Source organism: Dipodomys ordii, unplaced genomic scaffold (genome assembly GCF_000151885.1).
Source record: "Dipodomys ordii isolate 6190 unplaced genomic scaffold, Dord_2.0 Scaffold68, whole genome shotgun sequence".
Lineage (NCBI taxonomy): Eukaryota > Metazoa > Chordata > Mammalia > Rodentia > Heteromyidae > Dipodomys > Dipodomys ordii.
In genome coordinates, this window is record NW_012267284.1 from 6,666,008 (window position 1) to 6,669,345 (window position 3,338).

The window sequence follows — 3,338 nt, forward strand, 5'->3', positions numbered from 1 at the left end:
GTTTTCTGGTGGTTTATTGGAGATAGGAGTCTCACGGTCTCTCCTGCCCGGGCTGGTTTTGAACCGGGATCCTCAGATCTCAGCCTCCTGAGTAGCTAGGATTACAGGCGTGAGCCACCAGCACCCGGCTCAAATTCCATTTTTTAAAGTAAATTCTAAACACTCACAAGGTCTTCAGCATCTACCACTAAGAGATTTTAAAATATAAACACAATGTCACTGTCAATCTTTAAGAAACTTTTGTTTTCTTTTTCAGTGCTGGGGACAGAATTCAGGGCCTTGAGTGAGCTGGGCAAGCACACTGAGCCACATGCTCTAACCAGCAACATAAAAGCAATGGCACAGGATACTTTGGTAGTTTGAGGGAGAAGATGATCAGGATCTGCTTTCTGTGCTGCAAGTAGGTGGCAAAGGACATGATATTGACAGAAGACCTAGTGACAAATGTCCTTAATAGCTGAGGCGAGCTAGACACAGTGGTAGACACCTGTAGTCCCAGCAAGGCGGGAGGCTGTAGATAGAAAGATCATGAGCCAAGTTGGCCTAGGCAAAATCTTTAAGACCCTCCTTGAAAAATAACCAAAGCAAAAGGGTCAGGAGTGTGGCTCAGGTGTAGAGCACCTCCCTGGCAAATAGAAGCCCTAACTTCAAACCTCACAGTACTACCACCAAAGAACAAAAAACAAAACAAAACAACAACAACCAAAAAAAAACCCACCAAAGTTGAGGAGGTAAAGGAAACTCTACACCCAGACATTTGAGGGCAGGATTGCAGGAAGCAGGGCTGGAAAAGCTTGGAGGTAGTGTGGGTCAGAGAAAGAGAATAGAGCATGACCCAAGGAAATTTGACCAAGCAAATGGAATAATAGAATTGCCATTTAGAGGCTGAGATCTGCGGATCACGGCTCAAAGCTAGCCCAGGCAGACAAATCTGAGAGACTTTTCTCCAATTAACCAGCAAACGGCCAGAGCTGTACATATACTTCCAGCTTCCATAGTAGGCTGGGGCAGGATACCTGAACAATAGAAACTGAGTTATATTCATGCTATGAGACTGCTGGGTCACCATGGTGAGTAAAGAGGTAGATATTGGGGAGACTGCAAGTTTGAGGCCAGCCTGAGGGGGAAAAAGTGAGATTCCCCTCTATCTCAATTAATAAGCCAGGCATAGTGGCCCACACCTGTAATCCCAGGTATACAGGAGGCCATAAGTAAGAGAACCATAGTCTAGGCTGGCATAAGCCAAAAGCATGGGCCACTATCTGAAAATTAAGTAAAAAAGGTTGGGGGTGTTCAAATCCCTGTACCACTTAAAAAAAAAAAAAGACAAGGAACAAAAGGGCCCATGGATCAAGTGCTTATGAGCACCCCAACATTTAGCAACGGGGAGCACTGAGCTGCTACACACCCAACCGTGAGCTCAGGAAAACAGAAGGAATGCCAGGTTCCCTCACCTGCCCTTCTTTGATCAGGCGTTTGCACTGGAGGAAGTACCAATATGGGGTGTTCCTCCGGCCCTGCCATGCTTTGGGTTCTGTCTCCTCTTCTTCGTCTTCCTCCATATTCTGCTCTCTGAGCTGCCAGTTATACAACTCAGCTGTGGATTTCTGGAATATTCTCCGGGAGGAGTATTTGTCAGAAAGAGTTCCAAAGCTTTCTTCCTCCTCTTCTTCCTGAGGGGTTAGGGCATTGGGCTGACTGGGGTCACCGGGTTGGCTGCTCATGTTCTTCCGGCTCCCCTGCCCCAGGGAGCTGCTGAAGGTCGCTGACACTGGCCGTGCTGGCTGCAGGATCCTGGGCCAAACCAGCCCCTCCTTGCCTCCTGTCCACCAGACTCCACGAGGACCAAGGCATTGGAGGATGGACAGTCCCACAGGGCCAGGACCAGAGAAGAGGCGGGCAAGTCTCATAATATCCATGTCTGGCTTTCCTGTCCCACCTGGGCCTGGAATATTTCAAACAAATTAAGGAAGTCAAGTCAGATTCACAGTTACAAAGGCAGAAGACTTGGTAGTGGTTATATAAGGCCTGCCAATAATCAATCCTAGCCTCCTGAACCACGCCTCCAGCCTTGTTATTGGATGATCATTTTTGGAGATGGAGTCTCTAGGACTCCTATGCCTGGACTAGCCTCAAACCTTGACCTCTCCCAGATCTCAGCCTCTTGAATAGCTAAGATTACAAGTACGAGCTACTGGAGACTGGCAGCATGAAAATACCTTTAAGGTTTGGATACATTAGAAGGGCTCTGGGGTTGGCGGCATTGCTCAGTTGCTACAGTGCTAGTCAATGAGTGAAAACTTCAAGTACTGAGTTCAAGTCCCAGTCTTGGACCAAAAAAAAAAAAAAAGACAACACATCAATAACTGAGACTAGAGTGGAGTCGGACTGTAGTACAATAGCAGTGTACATATGTGCTGTACATGCATATGTGGTATACTAGTCTATGAAGTTTTCAAGGCATTAGATAACACAAGCCTATGGTAATTTCACAGCAGAAGTGCGCCTAAATGATAGCACGAGTGACCACCCTGTGTGGTAGCTGCACAAAATGTCTTCTGACAAATCATCCACTGCTAACATATTCTCTGCCAGTCAGGGAAGAAATGCTAAGGTTTACACGGGGGGGGGGGGAGTAAAGCGAGAGTTATCTTCCTATGAAATCCATTCTTTCTCCTAGGCTCGACTATAATCCCCCGCACTCAGGAGGCTGAATCGGGAGGATCGCGAGTTAGAGGCCTGCCTGGGTTTCCTAGTGAGACACCCGCCCCCCTCCACCGCACCCCAATCGACCAATCCAACTCCAGAATCACCGACACGCTGAAGATCCCACCTGCCCATCGCGCGGCCCTCGAGCGACCGCGACCCCCTTCTCCGCAGGCCCTCAGAGCCTGAGTTCCAGTCGAGCCCCAAGTTCCAGTCAGTCCTGGACTCAGGACTCTCGCTGCCACACGGGCCAGCTCTGCCAGGGTCTCAGAACTCCTGCGTGGATGGAACAGGAACTCACCGGAACGGCCGGGAGCCTAGAACGCCGTGCTGGTCCCCGCGCGGTCCTCAGCGCGTCCCCCGGGCGGTGACATCCAATACCTGAGGCAGGCGCCGCAGCCGAGGCTCGCGCAGGCGCAGTCCGCGTCTCGAGCTCTCGCACGCGCAGGGCTGGAGGTGAAGCGCCGCCCCGCCGGTGGCTCGGCTGTCTGCTAACTACGTCTGGCATCGTGGCCGTAGTCGGCCGCTGGATTGGCTTGGCCTAGGCCGGCGGAAGGCCAAGGCGCGCTTGGGGCGCTCCCGACATCCTTCGGGCGGCAGCGGCGGCGGCGGCGGCGGCGGCGGCGGCAGCA

At 51.2% G+C, this 3,338-nt stretch overlaps 1 protein-coding gene across 1 annotated transcript in view; it reads right to left on the reverse strand.

Annotated features, from left to right (window-relative positions):
- Positions 1-3,075, reverse strand: part of Ptcd1 (pentatricopeptide repeat domain 1) — a 10,245-nt gene extending 7,170 nt beyond the window's left edge. The window contains exons 1-2 of the mRNA XM_013023413.1: positions 3,008-3,075; positions 1,455-1,945 (exon numbers count right to left, since the gene is read on the reverse strand). Of these exons, the coding sequence (XP_012878867.1) occupies positions 1,455-1,919 (465 nt within the window). The 5' untranslated portion in view covers positions 1,920-1,945; positions 3,008-3,075. The remainder of the gene's footprint in view (positions 1-1,454; positions 1,946-3,007) is intronic.
- Between the last annotated feature and the right edge of the window lie 263 nt (positions 3,076-3,338).